This window comes from Brienomyrus brachyistius, chromosome 25, assembly GCF_023856365.1.
Source record: "Brienomyrus brachyistius isolate T26 chromosome 25, BBRACH_0.4, whole genome shotgun sequence".
Classification (NCBI taxonomy): Eukaryota; Metazoa; Chordata; class Actinopteri; order Osteoglossiformes; family Mormyridae; genus Brienomyrus; species Brienomyrus brachyistius.
In genome coordinates, this window is record NC_064557.1 from 1 (window position 1) to 22,541 (window position 22,541).

The 22,541-nt window shown below is 48.2% G+C and overlaps 1 protein-coding gene across 11 annotated transcripts in view; it reads left to right on the top strand.

The window, feature by feature from the left end:
* The first annotated feature begins 3,656 nt into the window (after positions 1–3,656).
* Positions 3,657–22,541, top strand: part of rapgef2a (Rap guanine nucleotide exchange factor 2a) — a 29,472-nt gene continuing 10,587 nt past the window's right edge. For 7 of the 11 annotated variants that reach the window (XM_048995782.1, XM_048995783.1, XM_048995787.1 and 4 more), the window contains exons 1-14: positions 3,658–3,820; positions 10,615–10,746; positions 14,353–14,530; positions 15,972–16,108; positions 16,985–17,143; positions 17,335–17,487; positions 18,435–18,599; positions 18,870–18,977; positions 19,078–19,281; positions 19,691–19,799; positions 20,071–20,317; positions 20,454–20,611; positions 21,002–21,016; positions 22,192–22,432. In XM_048995782.1, the coding sequence (XP_048851739.1) occupies positions 3,761–3,820; positions 10,615–10,746; positions 14,353–14,530; positions 15,972–16,108; positions 16,985–17,143; positions 17,335–17,487; positions 18,435–18,599; positions 18,870–18,977; positions 19,078–19,281; positions 19,691–19,799; positions 20,071–20,317; positions 20,454–20,611; positions 21,002–21,016; positions 22,192–22,432 (2,066 nt within the window). In that variant the 5' untranslated portion in view covers positions 3,658–3,760. Of the gene's footprint in view, positions 3,821–10,614; positions 10,747–14,352; positions 14,531–15,971; positions 16,109–16,984; positions 17,144–17,334; positions 17,488–18,434; positions 18,600–18,869; positions 18,978–19,077; positions 19,282–19,690; positions 19,800–20,070; positions 20,318–20,453; positions 20,612–21,001; positions 21,017–22,191; positions 22,433–22,541 lie in introns of all 11 variants that reach the window. The other 4 variants (XM_048995793.1, XM_048995786.1, XM_048995792.1 and 1 more) reach the window with 3 other exon arrangements.

Consider the following 22,541-nt stretch of genomic DNA (forward strand, 5'->3'; position numbering starts at 1 on the left):
TAGCCACTAAAGCCCTCTGACATTCCCGCGTCATGCCTCACTACAAACGCAATTCCACATCCTCACGGCAGCGAATCCGGGAGCCAGCGTCGCAGAGACTTCTAGGCCGGAATGCAGCCGGGATTGTTTTCGACGCCTGGGACCGAAATAGCACCGCGTTTGTGGCGTTTCGTGGGAGCGGCCGGCTGCATTCGTGATTCTCCCGGGGAATTTTCTGGAAGCAGATTTAGATTTGGGTATTAGATGTTTGTGCACGTCTGCTCTCTGCCGTCCAGAGAAGACTGACATGTTGATGGAGACTTTGTATTATAATGTAATAAACTCTTAAAATACAGTTTCTGTAAAATTCCCAGATTTGCCCAAATTCATAATGGAATAGTTCCCATGTTGGTTTCTGTATCTTGTACAGTGCCACCTATAGTGACTTCCTTTACTGGTGCAGATCTAATAATTGTTTCAATTAGGGCTTTATACAAAAACAGGTTTTGGTTAGGCCATGTTCCTAGCTAAACCTTGCTTTAATACCGCCGAACTGATCTTCTTGATAAGTCTTTGGTGGATGTTAAACCGCGATGGTTTTTGCCAAGATCACGGAATGCACTCTCCCTCTTTCCCGTTTTATCTCTGCCCAGTGTTAACCCCGAAGGGTGTCGTCCATTTGATGAATGGTTTTCTCCTTTTACTGTTTCTCACCCCCCTTAAAAACCAGAAAAAAATCCTCGCCTGACCCCCAGGCCATTGTTTGACCTGACCACCTTGCCCCTAAGGAAATCCACCCCCCCCCTTTTCTGAAGCAGGAAGTGGAGCTGGTGGAACCACGCCAACACTGAGCACCTGCCCCTCCGCAACTTCAACTGTAGCGTGTATGGATGGAGCGCAACTGGGGGGGGGTTGTTTCTTAGTATAAATGCCTCTTCCTTCCCTCTGTCATTTCTTACTTGGTTCCAGTTGTACATCTAAAGGATAAAGGATCCAGTTATATTTGTGGTAAAAATGAAACGGCTGTTTGTCAGGTACCCTGAGTGAATGTGGCACAGCTTTGTGGCGAGATGCAGCCTGATAAAGGATAAGAAACGGTCATTGCAGTGAGTGCTGTAGTGCTTGGTACAATATGAAAGGCCTTAATGACGTGTTCTGAGAAACTAGCTGCTTAATTTTGGTGTTCTGTTTGGACCTTTGCTCACGCTGTGTGGTGTGTGTGTGTGTGTGTGTGTGTGGGATGTCATGTTTACCCCCCCCGCTTGTCTTTTGTGCGATCAAAGCAGACAGTCGCGTGGAGTGGGGGAGGGGGAGTTGGAGGGGGGGTGATCCTTGGCAGCCTTGGATCAGCGAGTCGCGGAGGTGTTCGCTTGGTTAAGTTGTCATGTTGGTAGTTCCGGAGTGGGGGGGGGGGATTAACGTCCCGTTCAGCAGCTAATGGACCGAGACATGGAGTGGGGAGGGTCGATTTATAGACATGCTCCTGTGCTCCTGGACATTTGAGTCTTGGACAGATCTAAATGCACATGATGTGGGGGTGTGCCGAGCCGGGGTGCCATTTTTACATGCCTGCACGGCATGGTTCTCCCCCCCCCCCCCCCATCGACATTTGATCCCCCTTCCTCCTTGACCTCTGCCGCTCTTCCCTTCTCTCACGTTTCCGAGGCCTTGCCCGGGCAGGCCCTGTCGCCATCGATCGGACGCCTGCATTTTCCTCCGCGGGCCCCCTCTGAGCGCCTGCGTGGTCGGCATGACCTCCAGATAGCTCGCTGTGATTGGCTGGAGAGGCGTGGAGTTTTGCTCAAGGTGAAAGCAGCCCAATTGGTCGCCAGTATCCATTTCCTGGCTGATGTGAGGGATTGTCGTCTGGGATGGAGTCTATATCAGTGTGTGTGTGTGTGTGTGTGTGTGTGTGTGTGTGTGTGTGTGTGTGTGTGTGTGCAAATTGGCATCATGCTTCAAATTACAGCCTGAGGGTGGAGGGTGAGTGTCCGACAGAGTGGTGTATCTTGAGGTTGGGGGGGGGGTGAGTGTAGTGTCTCAGAGCTCAGGGTTTGTCCTCTGTGCTAATCGCTCTGTAACACCATGAGCACCTGCAGATAAAGGGTGTGTGTGTGAGAGGGGGCAGTGGGGGTGCATTGTGTATGTTACATTATTGGAAGCCAACCTGTTATTTTGACATTGTGGGGACCAAAAATGTGTGTGCACGAACAGAAAAATTAAAATGTCAAAACTCTTTGTATTTTGTTTGGACACTTGTGGTTAAGGTTAGGGCTTGTTAAGGTTGTCATACTTAGGATTAGGGTTATGCCCATAGAAATGAATGGAGAGTCCCCCACAAAGATATAGATGACTGGGTGTGTGTGTGTGTGGGACACGTCTTTAAAAGGCAACAGTGCGCTGGTGGTTGCCCTCGCATGGTCCCCCATTCCCTGTTGGAGGACTGAAAGTGCATCAGGGTGGCTGCTTGACGTGACCTTCCTGTCCCGCTGTGTCCCGGAAAAGATGACGCGTGCTCTGTGCTTAACTTTCCCACGCACGCGGTTATTTGTGCCTCCAGGAAGGGTAGGGGGTGCTGTCACGTCCGGAAGCGAGCTGCTTTATATGGCTACGATTCTGGGGGACATCACCGACGCTGTGCCATTGGAGGTCCTCCTCTCTCATTCCTTTTTTTACTCCTCTCCATTACACCCTCTTAATATTTTTTTTGATCTTGTCCCATCCTGTAAGACAGGGCTTTTCAAATCTGGCCCTCGATTCCGAATCCAGGCGCGTTTTCCGTGCTCCCTCGTAGTTAGTTTAACATTCACTGATTCTGATTGGCCAGAAGCTAGACCGCTGGCTCACGGGCAGAAGGAGAATGGAAAATCAGCAGGGATCTTGAGGACCGTGATTTGAACAGCCCTTCTGTAAGGTGACCATTGTGGTAATATTAGTTTTAGGACCTGTTCTGTTGTCGTTTTTTTTGTGGGCCAGGTAAATGTTTCTGTCCCTCTCTCACTCACCCTAGTCGGGTGCCATTTCTAATTGCTCCTTAAATCTGAGCGGTGATTGAGTTGGGGGGGGGGCGGTGAAAATTGTTAAACAAACTGTCAGCTGGCCTCAAGCCGCGCACCATTAATTGCGTCGAGCGGAGACCGCCTCCCGTGCTCATGTGGAGTCGTAGCCGCTGGGAGGGAGAGCGCTACACCTCCTGCTCTGGATTTTCCTCTTCAATTCCTCTTATTTTTTTGTAAATGAGGCGAGGGTGTTAACGACACCCGGCTGAACCCTGATAGTCGGGTGCTGATAGCTGGACCCCCCCCACTCCCCCCCGAATCCCATACTATTTAGATGTTTCTATCATCTTATTTTGAGAGAGGTCTGTCCGTATCTCGGCGGGAGCCAGCTGCGGCGTGTGACTGTGCAGTCAGCCATTTTAGCAACCCCCCCCTTGCTCTCATACATTGGTGCTGCAGATTTAAAAAAATATATTTATTTTTCTTGTCTTACTCCTTTTAAAAATCTTTATCGGATTTGGTGGCATTAGAGAACGTATCCTTTCCAGTTCTTCTCACCCCCCCTCCTCCTCTTCCATTGGGGGGGGTAGCCCAGGATGAAGCGACGCTCAGAGTCTGTGCCCCCCCCCCCCCCCCCCCCAAGCTGCGGTGAGCTTCCCTGAGTGAGAGGCTGGCTTCACCACACGGCCAGCTGTGTGCATGACAGAGAGAGAGGGAGAGCGAGAGAGGGGGGGGAGACAAACCAGGATGTTAAAATTCATTCCGGCGTACATTTTTCCATCATGAAACCATTAGCAATCAATGTCGGCCACGGACTCATGGGCCAGCAGGAAAAGAGCTTGGTAAGTATCGGAAAGCTGTTTATTCTCCGGGTCTGTGAGAGGACGAGGCATTCCGGCAAAGAGCCGTGCGGCAGCTGGAGGGTGGCGGGGGGGGGGGGGGCAGCAGGGGGAGATTGATTTCCTCGCTCCGACGCATAGATGAATTAACGACGGCCGCTCGCGACGCTCGAGCGAGAGTCACCATGGTTCCCGGCTAATTTATCGCGGCCGCTGACTCGCGCTCTGGCTGGGGGCGGTCACCGGGCGCCCGTACGCTCCGACGCCAACCTGACTCAGGTTTGTTTACGGGTTTGGCGTTAGCGGCGGATCGTTAAGTTTTGACTGCGTCCTAATTGGCTATGACACGGTCGGAGGTGTTTGGGGGAAGTAGGCTTGACGTTTACATTCCGGTCCGTGATTGCGGTTGTTTACTCTCGTAGCTATTTATGCATGACGCTGGGCTTGGGGGCGGCGGGTGCTAGCCTCGACAGCTCTCCGTGAAACTGTCGACATTATTATCATTATTAATAGGTTAAACTTCTCTGGAATATATAGGGCAAGCTGAAGCGGGTGTGCGGGATGCAAATGGAGAGTGTTTTTTCGGAGGTGTAACCGTTGACATCATGTTTGCCACTCCTCTACCGGGATTTTGCCGTTAGTTAAAAACAGCTAGGAGACTTTTCAAGAGTCTTCTTAGGCAGCCTCTGCGTATAATTGCGTTCTTCCGTAGCCCGAAGTCAGCCCAGCTGTGTTAATTAGACTGTCCATGTTTGATAACGATTATGCTAGTTTACACCAACAGAGGTACCAACGGATAGTGTTTGCGTCTACCTTACTGCACCTTGAATGCATTGATCTGATTCCAGTTTTTCACAAAGCATGGCCTTTTGGGAGGTCTTGTGTCTGATAATTTACATTGATGCAATTAATGGTTCGTAGTCGCTGATGTGGTCCTTTATCTGTCCTAAAAAGGCAATTTATATTCGTCCACATAAATGAAATTCTTGGTAATATTTTGTGTCCTTTTAGCATATCAGTCAGGGGTTGAGGTGTACACGTGCTTAAAAATGTCTTTCTGGTTGAGCTCAGAATACTGAGCCTCTTTAATTAGTGTGTGGAAATGGCTGGCTGTGTTTTAATGGGATGTTGTGGGGTGTGTCACTTCAGAGCAGAGATGTTTGCTTCGGATTCGAGGACATCTCACACACTGTTTGTTACAGTCAGATTTAGGCGAGGGTGGAGAGTTCGCCAGGCTTTTCCTTGAAAGCCTTACTTGTGGCTAATCATTCTGAAGTAATACCGTGTTAGCGAATGGCTAAGCCCCTGAGTGTCGGTCCGGATTAATTAAGATGCCAGCAGAAATCACTGGGGTTGGGCTTTTTATCTTCTGATCTGTGTGGATTTTGTGCAGGGACCCTCCCAAACGAGCACCCTCTACATGCCCTGTGGCCCAGCCTGGAACTGAAACATCTCGCCAATTTCAGAGCCTGTGCTGCTAGGGGAAGATGAGTCATGCATTGGTTGGATGAGGATCGTGGCTCCTCTCTCTGTAATGATTTACTACCATTAGACCTGCTGTTCGGCTGTAAATCCTGCTCTTAGCCCAACTAATTGATGGCTGAGGGTGAACCTAGCTAACCTGCTGATTTAAATCTTTTTCCCGGGCTGTGCTAAAGGGCATTCATAGGCCACCAGCATCTAGGCGAGATGGATCACCTCGGTAACCTGTGTGCAGAGAGCCATAACCTGTGGATGATCTATGGAGCTCACTTCTTGACTTCAATTCACTCATAGCCTCCTACGCTTATTTCGGCCTTAAGTCAGAATGGATTTTGACAATGCCGCTGTTATCCATCCCATACATGGTACTTTTTGCACAATCATCTAATTTGTGATACGTACTCCCCGTCAGATGTTCTTGCTGTGCGTAAGTAACGTAGGCTCGTTTGTCCGGGAAAGCGGGGTCCGATCAGGCCTGCTTTCTGTTTTCCATCGTAAACGAAGCTCTGCTGTACCTTGGGAATGTCACCCGTCGAGCTTCCTGAATTCGGAGTTCCCTACATTTCGAGCAGACTTCTGTTCACCCGCTACGTTCGTAAGCTCGGCGTTTTGGCCCGGTCAGTAATAGACTCGCCTTTCGGCTCTCTCGGCTGGTTCTGTTGGACAAAGACCCCGCTTCTTCCTCCAGTGAGGTAATGTCTTGCGGGACAAAACTATCCAAGCTGTTCCTGGCTCCGTGGTTAGAAATGCGACTGCAAATGCGCCGTTTCTCTCATTGTTTTGGTGTAACGTGAGATTGGTGAACGATTGTCTGATTCGGATAGGATTTTCCTGTGCGCTCTAAAAAAGACCGCAGCGGTAAACAGTGGTCAAAAGCAGCTCTGCAAATGACCTTCAAACCGCATGTGCGTTTAGTTCGCTTCCAGTGATTAAAGGGAACTGCTAGGTACTGGGATTTGTTTTTTAGCTAGTTAACGAGGTTAGAGTAACGGGTCTTTACTAGGCCACTGGACCACGTTTATTTATGGTAGCCGCCAATGAGCTGTGTAGCACACGCTAAAGCCATTGGTGAGGGTGTGGGGAGAGACAGTAGCAGTGGAGTAAATGGGTCATTTCAGATCCTATCATATCTTTTAGGTCACTGAGTTAGCATATCGGCGAGCTGGCTGAAATGGTTAAAAAAAAGAAAAAAATAGAAATTAAATCTCTCCCGCGGATGCCTGGAAAGGGGCGGCGCTGCATGTGAGTTTCTGTTTCACCTGACCACGTTCCCCCCCCCCCCACCCCCGCAGGCGACCGTTAAGGTAAGGTCAGCTCACCTAGGGGTCCAAAGACTGCTAGGGATCTGTCTCAGGATTTATGACTGATTTTAAAATGTGGCGTTTCATGCAGTGACCTTTTGTTATTCATAAGTAAATATAGAAATGTTTTTTTTTTTTTTTGTTTTGTTTTACTAAGTAGGACCGCTAAGGTGTCTGTTTGGTAGATGAGTGTTTACAATTTATGTTCATGAATTTCTGATGTAGTACAGTGGAGTGATGGTGGTTATTGCTCCTTGCATTTAAGAATAATGGTACAAAGATAAAAATTTGTAATTGTAATTTGTGCTAAAATAATTGGAATGTATAAAATGCAATTGGTAAATATATAATTGTGCTTTGTAATTTGAGCTATTTTGTAATTATTGTGCTAACATTAGTGAAGCAGGGGCATGCCCAAAATAGCCTTCCGCTGAAGGCGGAGAGTCACGTTCTTATAAGTGGCATGTTTGTGACTGTCGTTGGATGCCAATAGAAGGGAGCGATGTGTATGGGTTTGTTTTTTGGCGTCTTGGAGCTTTTGACATTAAAATGAAAGCATGAGAACCTGAGATGCTTTTTCCTTGAAATAGAGCGGCCATTGTTGCCACCCTCCATCCGCCTTATCGGAGGTTAGCTTAGCATGTGGCTAATGGGCAGCTTGCACCTCGCCACCGGAGCGACTGCAGGAAGTGGCCGAGAGGGACTCTTCCTTTGTGCGATGCGGGGGCGTATGCACTACTCCCGTCTGTAAACAGAAACGAGGTCAGCGCTGAGGTAAAACGGACACGTGAGAACCGGGAGATAAAACGAACCGCGGTGAACGGCCTTGGATCGTTTTTTTTGCCTCTATGTGCAAAGTAGCCTTAATCTAATTCCTTTAATCCTGTATCTGTTGTTCGTCGAAGGCTATATACGACGTTTGTTTGGGCCACCTTACTGAACCAGTAACGTAATCGCGACGGACGGCACACCTTGCCGTTCTGTGATTGTTGGCGTAGCTCGGGCTTTAGAAGCGTCTTGTCACCGAGTTGGAGCCTCTGGCTTCGGTGCCAGGCGAGGTGCTGCCAGGGGTTGCTTTACAAGCGGCTCCCTCAGGATGGAAGTGTGTCGGCGCCAGGATGTGGGGTATCGGTTCCGGAAAAAGCTTTTCCTTACGCCGGCCCCGGCTGCTACCTCCTTCTCCATCGCCACCTCCTCCTCCCGCAGAATTTCATGCCTCCGCTTATCTCGTACCAGGAGCTGGTAATGAGGTAACGGGCGGCGTGAAAACGATTGAATTATTCCTGCTGATGCCCCCCCCCCCCCACCCCCAAGCAGCCGACCCTTGCCGACGAAGGCCTGTTTGTCTTCTTCCAGGGAATTTACGTGCAAATTGGTGCAAATGGAAACAAACGTACCCTGAGACGCGATACCACGACTGCTGTTGTAGCTAATGCTAGATGCCAGGCCGCTCCCTTAGCGTTAAATCTGCCGTCACCTTTCAGTTCAGTTAGTTATCTTTTTTTTTTTTATAGATAAATGTCAAAGGAAGGGAATTGCAGATGCCGGTTGAGGCGATAACGTCGGAAATAGAGTGGGAACGCGTGGCAAATGGCAGCGGTACTGCCATTGAAGCACTTTGATTCCGGATGATCTCCCACACCAAGCCTATCGCAGTGCCACATTTGCTGTTCAGTGCAATTCATTGGCTCGGTTCCGGCTTTATGTAGGGAGTGCAGCCTGTGGCATCAAAATCAGCTTAGTGACAATGGCAATGAGGGCGTTTTCCATATCAGATGTGATGTTATGCATTATGCTGTAATAAGGGTTATATGAGTGTTTATCCATCCATCCATTTCCTGGCACTGCTGGTCCTATTTGGGATCATGGGGGCGTCCCAGGGGAAGAACCCAGGATGGGGCGCCAACCCATCGCAGGGCACATTCACACACCGCTTACACCCATGTGCAGTTTGGTAGCTCCATTTAACCTCAGCATGTGCTTGGACTGTGGGAGACGCAGGGAGAGCATACAAACACCACACACATGGAGCCCTGGCAGAGATTTGAACCCTTTTCCCAAAGGTGTGAGGTAACCGTGCTAACCACTGTGCCACCCGTTTCATTTTTGACTTTCTGGTGAAAGATCTTCATCTGTGACCCTAGTGAAGCAGGTCTCCAAGCACCAGTTCTTCTACAACAAATGAAATTAGTGACAAGCTCATTTTAATTTTCCGCTTCAGGTGTTTTCCGCTGCTTTTACCTCGGCAGAACATAACGGACGTGTTTCCATAGGATACACAGAAATAATTAATTCCATTTTCTCATTTTCCTATTATCTTACTGGCAGGAGATTCTGCCCATATGTTAAACTTCAGCATCTGTGCTCGGCTGTATCGTGTGTTGTGTGCTCGGGGCAATTTAGCGGAAGTTAAATTTCATTTGGCGTCTTTAATTTTCACATATTGTGTGTCTGTCACCATGCTGTTTTATGTGTCCTTGTATCTTTCCCTATTAAAGTAATATTTTAGTAGCTGACATTGATAGCAATGTTGTAAACGACTCTCTCTATGCACTTATTGGTTATGTTTCATATGAATAATATCTCCTGCCCTTTAATGTGGGCAGTGAGTCCTGATTATTTGCTGACCTGTGAGTCTCACTAGAGACAAGAATCTAGATAATAATATTTACGGCCTGGTGTCCCCCTGTGATATACAGCAGTATTTCAGTTTCTGGCACAGGAAGCTGTGTGTCGCATGTACACATTATCTGCCTGCTTCGGCTCTCTCTCTCTCTCTAATGAATTGACCCATGAGTGAGTTTGGACCCGAAACGACCGTCGAACGAAAGAGCGTAAACACAAACGCACGGATGCCTCGCTGTTTGTCTCTGCTGCCTCCCCACGGGCCTGGTCTTGTTTTTCCGTCTACGGCTGCTGCGATATCGTCCTCAGGGAACTCGCAAGATATGTAAAACGTGGGTGCCCGCCTACTAGATCTGGGCAGCCATTTTGGGGGGGGGGGGGGGGGGGAGCTTTTTACTTTGGAGCCTGGCGCGCCTTGCATAGCGTGATTGCGCCTCTCGCCCCTGGGCCTGAAAATGGTTCTTCACCCAGGGACCAGTCGTGCTCCTCCTGTTCGGTACATAACAAGACGTATGTATCTAGCTGCAGCCCTTCAGTGTTTATTGGTCATTTTTGAAGTTTCCCATAATCCCCTGTGAGTCGCACGGGGCTCCTCTTTGAGTCGATGAGCTCGCGGCGGCGTATGCTAATAGGAATCGGAGATAAAGGGGAGCGGGTCCTACGCGCTGCCTGCTTAGTGCACCGCTAATCGGCCTCGTTCCCAATCTCACTCCCTCTCCGCCGATCCCACCGGATCCCGCCTGGGTTAGAGCTGCAGATCCCCCTGGATCCTCTCTCATCCGCAGCAAGGACAGACGCTGGATCCCTTTGTATTCTCCCTGCTCTGTGAGGGGACTGCAAATCAGGGAAGGAATAAAAGATACAGACTTTAAAAAAATAAATAAATAAATACGGAAACAAAGGTTTAGGCAGCTTTCAACATTTCGAATTCGTGTTTTTAGCGGTTTTGTTTCTCCAGAGCCGATGAGCATGTACTTTTTTAGCTAAATCCTGTTTTGAATTATTTTCACAATGCGGGTGGTACAAAGGTATATGTTTTCTGATAATTATGAGTCTTTATAATTAAATGATATATAATTAATATCTGCAGGTTACTTCACAGAAGCCAATTAATCGTTACCTGTGTAGGATTCATTTTAAATTATTGGCTTACTTTTTTTTATATAATTTTTTTTTAGCGGGGTGCATGTACTAATTTCAAGACAATTATTGCGTAGTAATTTTTGAGTATTTTCCTCAGCTTGTGTGTCGTGTTGATCTCTGTGTGTGACCTCGTTGTGTCTCCTCGTGCTTCGCTCTGCGTGTTCCGAACCCGAGATCGCCACCACCGCCCCCCACCCCCCCCCTCCTCGCCCCGGCTGACACGCCTCCCCTCTCGCTCCCGTGCAGCTTCCTGCCGACTTCACCAAGCTCCACCTGGCCGACGGCCTCCATCCACAGGTGACCCCCGTCACCTCCAGTCATTCGGGATGTAGCATCACCAGCGATTCGGGAAGCAGCAGCCTGTCGGACATCTACCAGGTAGGTGGGGCCTCACCCCCCCCCCCCCCCCATGTGAAGCTGTGTACCGCCCTAGTGTAATGACTGTTCATGGCCAGCAGGGGGCCCCCCCCAAACCTCCATGGTTCAAATGGCAGCTCACAGCATTTCTGTTCTAGACAACCATCCTAGCACCATAAAACCTTCGCCAGACTGGTTACTCGATCAACGAACAAAAAAACAAGCTGATTGTCTTTCAGATATTTACAGCACTCACAGAAAGTCTTCGGATGCTTGCTTGCTTTGGTAGAAACATAACAAATATATTGGTTTTATAACAAAAGTCATTACTTTATTCATTTATTTACAAAAAATATATCTCACATTGGGGGGGGCGGCATGGTGGTGCAGTGGTTAGCACTGTCGCCTCACACCTCTGGGACCCGGGTTCGAGTCTCCGCCTGGGTCACATGTGTGCGGAGTTTGCATGTTCTCCCCGTGTCGTCGTGGGGTTTCCTCCGGGTACTCCGGTTTCCCCCCACAGTCCAAAAACATGCTGAGGCTAATTGGAGTTGCTGAATTGCCCGTAGGTGTGCATGTGTGAGTGAATGGTGTGTGAGTGTGCCCTGCGGTGGGCTGGCCCCCCATCCTGGGTTGTTCCCTGCCTCGTGCCCATTGATTCCGGGATAGGCTCCGGACCCCCCGCGACCCTATAGGATAAGCGGTTTGGAAAATGGATGGATGGATGGATATCTCACATTGGAATCAACCAGTAGTTAAGCATGCATGCCAGCACTGTGTACGTGGTATTTGGCACAGGTGACCCTTCTGGGCTGCTCCCAGTGCATTCTGGGAAGAGGCTCCATGACCCTGCCACAGTTCAGCGTTTACTGGCCCTGGATGTAAATGAGAGCTGGCAGGTTGGCTTCTCTGACAAACCTGCCCAGAATAAGCAGTTTCAAGATGCTTTTAATATAGTTTATCATTAATACTTTATGTATTCAAACATATCATCTTAACATCCAAAACGCCGTGGCGTGGCGCTAAGCACGGAGTGAGAATCAGAACTGGAGCAGGTCATGGCTTCTTGGGCCTAATTGGGCGTAATTCCCTGTGACGAGTGGAACACCTCTCTGTTCCGGCACTCTGCCCCCAGTTTGGGCGTCCCCGGGTACACGGGCCGTGCCATCTGCTGACAACAACCCCCCCACCCTTGCCATCTTCGCGAATTACACCAGGTCTTCTTTGCTGGCTGGTGGGCTGCTCTGCCGGTGCCTGAGAGAATCCCGCTTCCTTTTAATTCCAGGTCAAGTGTGGCGCGATGCAGGAGCGCGGGCGGACAGACGTCGGGTGGAATTACAGCCCGACCCGTCTTTCCGCAGTGCGGCCCTTTCCGGGTTCAGTCTGGGTTATACAGACTGATCCTTACCGAAATTCTAATACAGTGCCTCTATTGTGTTAATTCCTTATGGGTGCAAGACATTTTTGACCCAAAATGTATTTATTTAGAGGCTTTTGACCAAAGTCACGTACAAGTGAAGAAAGCTTGGCGTCCTAGAGCAGGGCCCAGAAGCGTAGAAACTAGAATTTTTGGGGCCTCCTGGGTCACCTTGAAGCCCCTATAAAGAGTTTGGCCCCCCCTAAACCCGCCGGGGTATCCGTGCCCCTACTCTGCCCATGGAAGGACTAGTCAGCATCCCTATTGATTGATGTTAAGGCCCTTCCTCCATTGCCCAGCAGTGATATGATTAGTCTGGCTGCCCCGGGATTCGAACCCATGATATAATCACAAATCCTTAACTGACTGAGCCACACACACCATAAGAAGGAGCGACACTGGATGTAGACGGGACCCAAATACATGTCGTTTGGAGTGTTGGCAAGTAACCGCCCTCCGACTGGTGAAGACGATCATTAAGCTGTCAGGCACTGTACTTTAACACTGCCATTTTAGGCCCCTGTACCATGAGAGTGCAGGAGGAAGCTTGCAGAGTGTGCCAGAGTATCCGAATCGCATGTGATGTATCTTAAGTGGCCAAATTGGATCAGGGTGGGGACCCCCCCGACCGACAGGCTGATAAATTGCCGTCTTATAACTTGGAGTCGGACATGGTTTTGTTGTAATTATATCACACCGGTCTTGTCTGGTCTCGTCCGTTCAGGATGCCTTAGCCTTTTTCCGCACTACGGGGCCTGGCCTGCCCATCACAGGAAGTAAGCTGTGGTCCTTGACGCCCTTTTATTTATTGATGCCGCAAACTATGGCGTGACGGGCTGTTTTGTCACGCCATGATGCTTACTGTTTTGATGTGCTAGCTTGCAGCTAACATTACCCCCCCCCCCCCCCCCGGTCTTCTGGAATGTTCTGCACTGTCGTTGTGAATGTCGTGTATAATACTGGTAAATCTAGCTCATTTCCTCTTATCATACCTTTTTTGAACGGTCGCGGAGATTAATTACCGGCACCTTCTACGGTTGCCAGGCAAAGATGGCACTAACCCAGCCCGTTCCCTCCGTTACAGTCACCCGACGACTGAACCAATCCCCTCCAAAATTAGCCCTGTTAAAAACACTAATGTCCCTCAGCCTCCTTGCAGCGGGCGGTACTCATTAACATGCGGAATCCATACTCGGCTCAGCCCGGCGGATTTCGTTCGGGGATTTACCTGTCGTTTTGTGCCGTTTTGATACGGCATTAATTCGTACGTCGCATGAACGAAACGGGAAATGATTTTTCATGAGGGTGAGTGTGGCCTCAATGTCAGGAGCGTTACTTCAGGTAATTTACTTCATGTTGGAGTTATGATATGACAGCTTTTTCAAATGGACCTCAAACAAGCAGCTCGGCTCGATGTTTTCCTCATATTACCCTCCATTATTACCCTCCCTTTTCTGCACCAATATTTACCCCCCCCCCCCTTGAAAACATGGCAGGAAGTCACCCCCTCTCTTCTGCAGTGCTTTCAGCCACCAAACGGTCATGAAACATTTATAAGATGGAGGCTGCATTTTTCTTGTCTGTGGCATTTAAAAATTTAAAGGTGACCCCCCCCCCCCCCCCCACGGTAAGAAAAACGCATTTTCCTAGGCAACATATTAAAGCCTTTGTTTCAAACCTTTGGATTTCAAGGTTGTCCCTGTGAAGGGAAAGTCCCCCCCCCCCCACCCCGTATGACCTAATACGGCTTCTGTGCAGCATTCGTTTGAAGGATTCGTTTAGGCATCACATGCATTTTTTTTTTCTGGGCCTGTGTTCGCTAAAACGTGCAGACAGTGTTTCGGCTGCGATAAGCCTGTGTTTTGTTTAGAGATAAGCAGCCTGAATTTAACTGGGCTTACGCAGGTTGTGTAAGAAGCTGGCTATCTGTGTCAGTATGATTGAACTCCCTGTCAACTCCTTCCCACCCCTTCATTTGTGGGTGGTCTGGGGCTGAGCTGCACCAATCAGACATCACCAGGAGGGGGCGACATGTCGGAACAGCATAATGCTAATGATTAGAGCAAAGGCGTGGATAATTGCATGGTTTGTTACAGGCTGCTCCTCATCGTGGGGGGGGGGGGGGGGTGCTGTTCCTCTCTTGTCGCGAGGTTAAAGCAGCAGTCACGTGTTTCCAGAGAAGGTGACCCCACTCTGCTGGCTCTCTGCAGGCCACGGAAAACGAGGCCGGAGACATGGACCTGAGCGGGCTGCCCGAGACTGCAGTGGACTCCGAGGAAGATGACGATGAGGAAGACATCGAACGCGCCTCGGATCCGCTCATGAGCAGGGACATCGTGCGGGACTGTTTAGAGAAGGACCCCATGGACAGGACAGATGACGACATTGGTGCGGATACCAGCGTCGCTTTCTAGACACCCTCAAGAATGTATGCTGGGGTCTGGGGCCACTGGGACAGTGGTCCCAGCTGAAAGCTGATTGGTCCCCAGAGCACCACCTCCCTTGTCACTCTCCAATTCCATACATATCATTGGCTAATGATTAGGTTGGCCCCTATGTCTGAATTATGGTCACTCTTATTTTCCCCACCTAAAACAAGTCCTAGAATCACACTCTACAGGGGCCAGATTCCCTCGCATTTTGAGTACGGTTTTGCCTGTTTTCTGTCTCTATGAGCTTTGAGTTTTTTTTTTTTTTTTTTGGTTAAAAATTTTAGGATTCTAATGAAACCATAGAATTTCAGCTGTACCTGGCTGCTCTAAATATGTGTATGTAAGAAATCTGCCATACCTCCTTTCTCACGGTGATTAATGCGGAGATCCCCTTTCGCATTCGAACCACAAAACCTCCACGCCTGTTCTCCTCCGGGGGGGTGCCGTCATACCTTCTCCACGCTTTCTCTTACTTAAGCCACACGCATGCACCCACACCTTTCTCTACTCTCCATCGCTGCATTCTACCCATAATCCTTTGCCTGATATTTTTTTGCATATCCTGACAGGAGGGTTCCCGAACTCTGTTCTTAGCGTGTCACAGAGAATTTTCTGAACCACTCACCTCATTTTTTTTTTTATGGTACACAATGAAACCCTCAGGCTGCCTCCCCACCCCCCCCCCCCACCCCCCACAAAATGCCCTGTCCCAGAGGCCCAGCTTCTACTAGCTGATACAGCGTCCTTTATCCCTATCCTGATGCAAGGAGCTGTCGATACTGCATTTCTGCCAGATCACTTTAAACCCTGACTTAAGGATTATATTCAGTGTCATATTAGAGATTATTTTTAAATGTGTAGCTAAATCTTACTGCAGCTGACTCACTCCTGCCCTGCTTTGGCACACGCCTGAAAAGTTGGGCTTTCAGACCTGACGCCAAGGCCCGGTATTAAACTTCAGTGCTCAAACATTAGTTTTTTGCAAGCATCTGGCATTAGCTGCTGCGAATGCGTTAATCTGCCACGTACCCCTCACAGACCTAGACATCACTAATCCAGCAAGTCAATGAAAGATAAATGTTTTATAAGATAAATGTTTGCCAGGTTCAGTGATGAAGACCAGAATTGGATCCAGCACTTTCCTGATGCTATTGGATCTAAAGTACATCTTCTCAAGAACTTATATTGGAAGTAGACAGATTTGATTATAAGAATATGAGTATATGATTGGGTTTGTCACTTTGAAAACGCCCGTCAGTATGTGTGTTGTATTCAATGTGAGAGAGCTCAACTTCAGTCTGACACATTCAGGTCATTTTGAGGGTGGACTGGTGAAGCGTAGAGAACTGGAGAGCTTGACATGGAACTGGTGGACCTTCTCTGTTTCTCACCACCAGAACAATTACTGGAATTCATGCACCAGCTTCCTGCTTTCGCCAACATGACCATGTCCGTGCGTCGGGAGCTGTGTGCGGTCATGGTGTTTGCCGTGGTGGAACGCGCCGGAACCGTCGTGCTGAACGACGGCGAGGAGGTCAGCAGAACTCCTTCGGGGCCTTCTGGGGATCTGATTTCTGGGAAAAATAACGCATGAACTTCAGGAAGGGTCATATCAGTGTATGGCCGATGGTAACCTGAGATGGGATTTTCCGCTGAAATTACACTTGTAGTTAAATCTCCTGTTTATTGTATTGATATGAAAGTTAGGATTTATAGTACCAGTTGGGATCCAATATAAAGCTTATTTTAAATTTAGAAATGTGTTTAGAGAAATGCTTTAATGATGTGCATATAAAGGGTATCTCATAGGAACACAACACATTCTCAAAGGTGTATACTGGTGGTGTATACTGGTGGTGTATACTGGTGCTGTATCGATGCAGAAATCTTGCCAGATACCTATATATTTTTGTCTAATTTTGCCGATACCATTAAGTGGCTAAGCTCTGAGCTAATTGGTGGGTGGGGGGGGTGGACTTACCAGTGGTGAGACAAAGCTGAGCTTGTCAGGGCTGGTTAGCAAGATGATGTGGCATCGTTCTTTTATTCTCTGGAAAAATGAAACATTGATTTGCAGGCCTCATTTAATAATGAATTATAAACTTGTGATGGGCTGCTACTTTGAAGTGCTGAAAGAATTGGAGAAATCCCTCGTTCTCCGCTGTGAAAAATGGCCCATCGCCCAGTGCCGTCATTGCTGTTATTTTAGTTCTTTGTATCGTTAACTGTGGTGAATATGGACTAAAGTCTAAAAATCGGCCATGACTTACTGGGCATGGAAGACCTTGAGAAACCTTGCTTTACTGGGCAATATGTCCTTAACCAGTGCAGTTCATTGGTTACTGAAGACCTTAAGCTCGTGGTCCGACAGGCCGAAAGTCAGTAGTGAGATCGTCCCCTGTCTGCACAGCTGGACTCCTGGTCGGTGATCCTGAATGGCTCGGTGGAGGTGTCCTGTCCAGATGGGCGCACAGAGATCCTCTGCATGGGCAACAGTTTTGGGGTCTCGCCCACCATGGGGAAGGAGTACATGAAAGGGGTCATGAAGACTAAGGTGGACGACTGTCAGGTGGGTCCTCTTGGGGGGTTGGGGGGCTTCGGATGCGGCTCAGGGTGCCCACACCCTACGTGCGTCTGTCCGTTTTAATAAAACCCGGGACGCTTTCACTTCTCCGTCTTTGATGCCCCCCCCACCACCACCACCACCGGTTTCACTTTCCGAGGCCTGACTTTTTGGTTTCCGCCCCTCTCGCTGTCCAGTTTGTGTGCATCGCTCAGCAGGACTACTGCTGCATCCTCAACCAAGTGGAGAAGAACATGCAGAAGGTGGAGGAGGAGGGCGAGATCGTCATGGTGAAAGAGCATCGTGAGCTGGACCGCACCGGCACCCGGAAGGGCCACATCGTCATCAAGGTGAGACCTGAATTCATATTTTTGCCTGATTCCCAGCCTACAGTGTCCTTATTGTTAACCTTGTTTTATGCTAGATCAATGTGAAGCACTTGGTTGCTGTACTGTTAGAAGACGTTTTGTCATTATTATTACTTAATCGTGTTCCTCAGCTCTTCCTCCCCCCAGAGCTGACCTAAGAGAGCACCTGTCCCTTTTTTCGCTCTCGCCAACCCCCCCGGGCCGCCGTTTTTAGCTATTACCTTTTCCTCTCCCCCATTACCTTTTCCTGACTTAAAGAACTCGCTGAATCTCGTCACGTCGCCGCTTCTGAGTCTGGTCGGCCGTATGGCGTTCCTGCATTTCCGGGAAAGCTGTCAGATCTAGTTGTGAAGTGATTGTGTACGGGATGAAGGGATGTAACTTGTTGTTGGGTTTGTCTTGCATCAAGAAAAGGTCCCGTTTTAATGAGACAAATGACAGTACAGCTGGGTAATGTCTGCCAATAGAAGCTAAAGCATGATATGTTTATGATTGATATTCCCAGAAAATCCTACCAGCGTGATTGCTAGAAAAAAACGTCTTGACAGAAGGTTATTTTATATATTTTATTGCCAAAAACACTTTTTTTTGTAAAGAGATGATGTAAAAGTGAAACAACAGTTTACAGCAAAGCATTTTTGTAAAAAAAAAAGCTGATGTAGTCATGAATTTCAGGTCAGGAGTTATTTTAGGGTACTGTGACACTGGGTCTGTCATGTGATGATCGGTTTCGGATGTCGGGTGGGAAAAGTCGTTTATTTAAAAATTCCAGTTGCGGTTCCTGGTAATCAGAGTCTGTCGTAATCCGTGAGTAATTTCTGCCCGCCTGACGTGACGCCTACAGTACGCTGCTTCCCCTGCCTGGCAGAGCTGATACTTAGCCTTTTCGAAAGGTCGTAATTCGTCGCCCTCTCTGGCTCCATTTCCAGGGGACTACCGAACGACTGACCATGCACCTCGTGGAGGAACATTCGGTGGTGGACCCCACCTTCATCGAGGACTTCCTGCTGACGTATAGGACCTTCCTCACCAGCCCCATGATTGTGGGAAAGAATCTTCTGGAATGGTTTAATGATCCGTGCCTCAGGGACAAGGTATTCAGTGCTCACACATTCATGTGCCCCCCCCCCAGCCCAGTCAGACGTATTTTTCTCTGCGTGCTTCAAAGATTAGATTTGACGTTCCTTCCGCAAAGAATTTTTGTGTGCCTGGTTCTCGCAGTTGTATTTATTCTTGGTTGTTGTTTCCTTTGCATCTTTGGTCTTGGTAATATGGAATAACTAAAACACAAGAAGGCATGAAATATTTTGAAGGATTAATATTCGGAAGACTGACGTGCTTTCTTCCGTTCTTGTCACCCCAAGGTTACACGGGTAGTATTGCTGTGGGTAAACAATCACTTCAATGACTTTGAAGGGGACCCTGCAATGACTCGTTTTCTTGAAGAATTTGAGAATAACCTAGAGAGAGAGGTTAGTGAAATCTTAGGCTTTAATTATAAGGAGACTTGGTCCTCTTCTGTCTATAGGACTGTAGGAATGAGGTGTGTTTTTGTGGTTGTTCCTTAAACAGAAAATGAGTGGCCATTTGAGACTGTTAAATATTGCCTGTGCTGCCAAAGCCAAACTGAGGGTCGTGACGCTCACCAAACCCTCGAGGGACGCCCCGCTGCCCTTCACGCTCCTGGGCGGCTCAGAGAAGGGCTTCCGGATCTTCATTGACAGCGTCGAGGCCGGGAGCAAGGCCGCTGAGGCAGGCCTGAAGCGTGGAGATCAGGTACTGCAAGGCATTTATGGTTAACTGTGGACAAGGGCTGAATTTAAGTAAGATGGAACATGTTCTTGACCAGATCCCTCTGACCTCTGATAACAACAACAAATTTATTTTTATATAGCGCATTATCACAACATTACATTGTCTCAAAGCGCTTTACAGTATCCTCACCCAAAGCCCCCAGTGAGTAAGCCATAGGCGACAGTGGCAAGGAAAAACTCCCTAGAAGGAAGAAACCTTGAGAGGGACCAGACTCAAAGGGGAAGCCCATCCTCCAGGGGCCGGCAGGGATAGTCAAATAAATAATAATAATGATAAGGGCTTTCAGTCAGGAAGTTGGAGGTGTCAACTATTCCACACACTGACATAAACCAGAATGCTCACCCAGTTACCAATCTTGCTCCTCTCCCAGATATTGGAGGTGAACGGGCAGAACTTCGAGAACGTCCCTCTTTCCAAAGCCACAGAGATCCTGAAGAACAACACGCACTTGTCTATCACTGTGAAAACAAACCTGTTAGGTATGTTTTTGGGCATGACTTATGTTTTGATCATTGGATGTCACCAGACGTTTGGAGTTACCCCTACAGACCGTCTCTTACCTTCAGCGGATGCTGTAAACTCTGACTACACTTGATGCTGTATTTTCTGGTTACTTTATCCTGTTTTATGCTTTCTTACCAAGAGAAGCCACCATTGTAAATATCCAGTCTCTTCCCGTTAGTCGATTCTTTTCAGACATCAGCATCTTCTCGTCACGTCACGTGGCCTCAAAGCTCCTTCCCTTCACAGTGTTCAAGGAGCTTCTCGCCCGGCCGGCGGAGGAAAAGAAGAACGGTGCCCCCCATCTGCCAAAGATCGGCGACATCAAGAAGGCCAGCCGCTTCTCCATACCAGACTTGGCCGTGGACGTGGAGCAGGTGATGGGCCTGGACAAGGCCAACAAAAAGACCAAAGCCAACACCGTTGGTGGAAGGAACAAACTCAAGAAGATTCTCGACAAGACTCGCATTAGTATTCTGCCCCAGAAGCCATACAAGTAAGACATTTCCTGAGCCGTAACTTCTGCTCCAACTTTGAGTGATTTAGCTTGTAGCTAAAGCCGTTCAGCTTGCTCGTTAGTTTAGATGTTACGGATTGTCATTCCTTAGCGGAGGCCTCTTCATTCCCTGTAGTGACATTGGGATCGGCCAGTCCCAGGATGACAGCATAGTCGGCCTCAGGCAGTCCAAGCAGATTCCTACAGCTCTTCCTGTCAGCGGGACGCTGTCCTCGAGCAACCCAGATCTTCTGCAGTCCCACCATCGTATCCTGGACTTCAACAACCCGCCTGGTAGGAGCAGCGCTTCTTCACGTGCTTTATCACGCTGCTTTGGTTTCACTGTCTTCCCATAAATAATCTTTGTTTGCACATATGTCACTGTACATTGGTTAATTGATAGTTTAATAGTGAGTATTTTGCTATATATGATAAGACACATCTAACCATTATGCCTGATAGCACTGCCTGAATTGATGCAAATTATCTTGTTACATCATATCGGTGAATGCTTATGGAACTTCTGTGTAATATGCATTAAACTTTGAGTGATGTATTTAATTTAGATTTGAAATACTGAAGTATTAAAACAAATATTCAGAAACCAACAAGTTATTCTTGTTTGGCTCGTTCAGATGTGTAAGTTTTCAGCTAATATCCCCAAACGTATCTCTTGTCTTTCAGCCACAGGGCCCAGTAGTGAGTATTTGATCACTGTTTGTCTCTGAAAGCTGACTGTTCTCTTCCTCGCCGCTTCCTCCGGAACTTCACGTCTGACGCTTTCGACGATCCGCGTTGTTTGTTCGCTTGCGGCTAAAAAATAATCTGCTGAGATCCATCCGCTCTTAAGGATGCCCTGTGCTTTCCGCGCCCCCCTAACTCTGCTCACTGATCTAGCTCACTCGCCTCGGGTCTCAATACTCTAAATGCGCTTTGGGTCTTTGTCCTGCCTTCCTCTGAGACTGGCGATTGTGATTGAGCTGAAGCTGTAGCTTTGGGCTTGAGGGGTTTCTGCGATGCTCGTTAATTCTTGCCGAATGACTGACCGGGACTAGCTGATCTTGGTGTGCCCCTTAACATGGCTACTTTTGAACCTGCAATCATCTGTCTGTGAGACTTACTATTATTGTGCACAAAACACACGTTTCTGCAAGCGCTTCCGAGCTGCATTAAAAACACGCATATGTATGCTGTTCCTATATGATCCTCAATCTTCCCCATACTTTCAAACATACTCCTGAGTCCTGCACCTACATTCATTGACCAGAAGGCGCATAGGGTTGGTTTAGCCCTGCAGCAGATAAACTCGTGCATTAAAATCCATCCATTTTCCAAACCGCTTGTCCTACTGGCGGGCGGGGGTCCAGAGCCTATCCCGGAAGCAATGGGCACGAGGCAGGGAACAACCCAGGATGGGGGGCCAGCCCATCACTGTGCATTAAAATCAATCGGGCAAATTAGGTTTACCTGGTATGCAGATTTGAGTGAGTTATGTTCACACACCCTTTACTATGTGGGTTGGATGTGAGATAACAGGATATTATTCAGGCACTGATGAAATACAACTAGAATCCGTACATTTTAAGATGACGACAATAATACTATAATGAACATAGTATGTATGGTTGCACTGTTCGTGTATCACATATATGCACATTTAAATTTATGGTTGTTTGGGATTGAAGCCCGATTTTAAAATCTTAATTGTGTTTGTCAGGTTTAAATATGCACCATATTTATCTGGATATTTGTAAGGGAATATTATACATGTAGATGTTGAATGGCCAAGTACAAACACTGAATCTGATAAAAGATGTACAATCTGAATTTGGGTTTTAGTTCCCAATGCATTTCTCACTTTTATTTCCCTGCAGATTTGCCCGATCAGGTGCTGAGGGTCTTCAAAGCTGATCAGCAGAGCCGCTACATCATGATCAGCCGGGATACAACGGCCAAGGAGGTGGTGGCCCAGGCGATGCGTGAGTTTACCTTGACAGGCACTGCCGAGGCCTACTCCCTGTGCGAGGTGTCCGTTACCCCCGAGGGCGTCATCAAGCAGAGGCGGCTGCCCGACCAGCTCTCCAAGCTGGCGGACAGGATCCAGCTGAGTGGAAGGTGAGAAGTTACTAGGTTTGGGCAAGAAGTTTTACCGGATTAAGACTTTTCACTGCAGCTAGTTCAGGAGTTGCAATATTCCGGTCATCTGCTTGGTAGAATTGTTAAC